The 1,139-nt window shown below is 39.1% G+C and overlaps 1 protein-coding gene across 24 annotated transcripts in view; it reads left to right on the top strand.

Moving 5' to 3' along the window:
• The window catches only part of SORBS1 (sorbin and SH3 domain containing 1), a 236,387-nt gene that overhangs the window by 230,287 nt on the left and 4,961 nt on the right, over positions 1–1,139 (top strand). For all 24 annotated transcript variants that reach the window (XM_010832970.1, XM_010832967.1, XM_010832973.1 and 21 more), the window contains one exon: positions 766–878. In XM_010832970.1, the coding sequence (XP_010831272.1) occupies positions 766–878 (113 nt within the window). The remainder of the gene's footprint in view (positions 1–765; positions 879–1,139) is intronic.

Below are 1,139 nucleotides of genomic sequence, written 5' to 3'. Positions count from 1 at the left end.
GCGACCCCATGGACTGCAGCCTACCAGGCTCCTCCGTCTATGGGATTTTCCAGGCAAGAGTACTGGAGTGGGTTGCCATTGCCTTCTCTGCCAGCTTTGTCTAGAGCCTGTCAGAACAGCACAGACTACATACATTGCCTTAGGCCAACTAGCAAGTAAATAAAAATTTTAACCCCAAATATTACTGGGATAGATATGCCTTCAGGAGTTTTAGAAAAATGGCATTCACATTTCAAAGCAATTAATAAAATATGTGTTGGCATGCAAAGAAACTCAAGGTAGTATTGCTAAACAGTGTGGTAACTGGGTTATACTTTTAAAAATTATATATATACACATGACAATTGCTTCATGCTCTCCAATGTATGTGACTCGTATATAATGTCTGTCTCTGGACCTAAGTAACTTCTGATTATCCTTGACAATCTACACATGTTATCTTGTGTTAAGAACTTGATTAACTTTCAAGGGGGAACATCTAGACAAAAAAAAGCTTGGCTAAAGCAACCAGATGAAACTAAATGAAAGCACCAATCATGACTTGCTTCTCAGATTCTCCATCCCTCTGAATCTTAATTTACTTATCACATGTTGAACGGATCTCCCCCAATGCTAAGTTATTAAAGAGCCATTAAAATACTTTTTTCCCCACTGATGAGCAGGAAACACGACCCAAATGTTGATTTAACTGAAACAGGTTTTTAAAACTCATTTAATGCCATCAGCATTTGGGTCACTTACTAATCATTTTTTTTTAATTTACAGATTTAGCTACCAAGCATTGTATAGCTATATACCACAGAATGATGATGAATTGGAACTCCGAGATGGAGATATTGTTGATGTCATGGAAAAATGTGATGATGGGTGGTTCGTTGGTAAGTAATATTGTGCTTTTCTTATCTGTTGTGTACTGAAGGAAAAACTTGGAGTGATGAGTCACAAAAAGAGCACCGTTCTCTGCACAGAAGGAGAGCCATCTCAGTTCCTATACCACCGTCAGAAATGCTGGGCCACCCAGTATAGGTCTGTCCTCAAACCAGTGTGGATGATAGTAACTGTGAACCTGAGGACCAAATATGCCAACATCGACTGCACAGAAGGGCAGTTGCCAGTTGCATTTATTGAGTTCTATTTGT

Source organism: Bison bison, unplaced genomic scaffold (assembly GCF_000754665.1).
Source record: "Bison bison bison isolate TAMUID 2011002044 unplaced genomic scaffold, Bison_UMD1.0 scf7180017862979, whole genome shotgun sequence".
Classification (NCBI taxonomy): Eukaryota; Metazoa; Chordata; class Mammalia; order Artiodactyla; family Bovidae; genus Bison; species Bison bison.
This window is presented reverse-complemented; position numbering and strand designations above follow the sequence as displayed.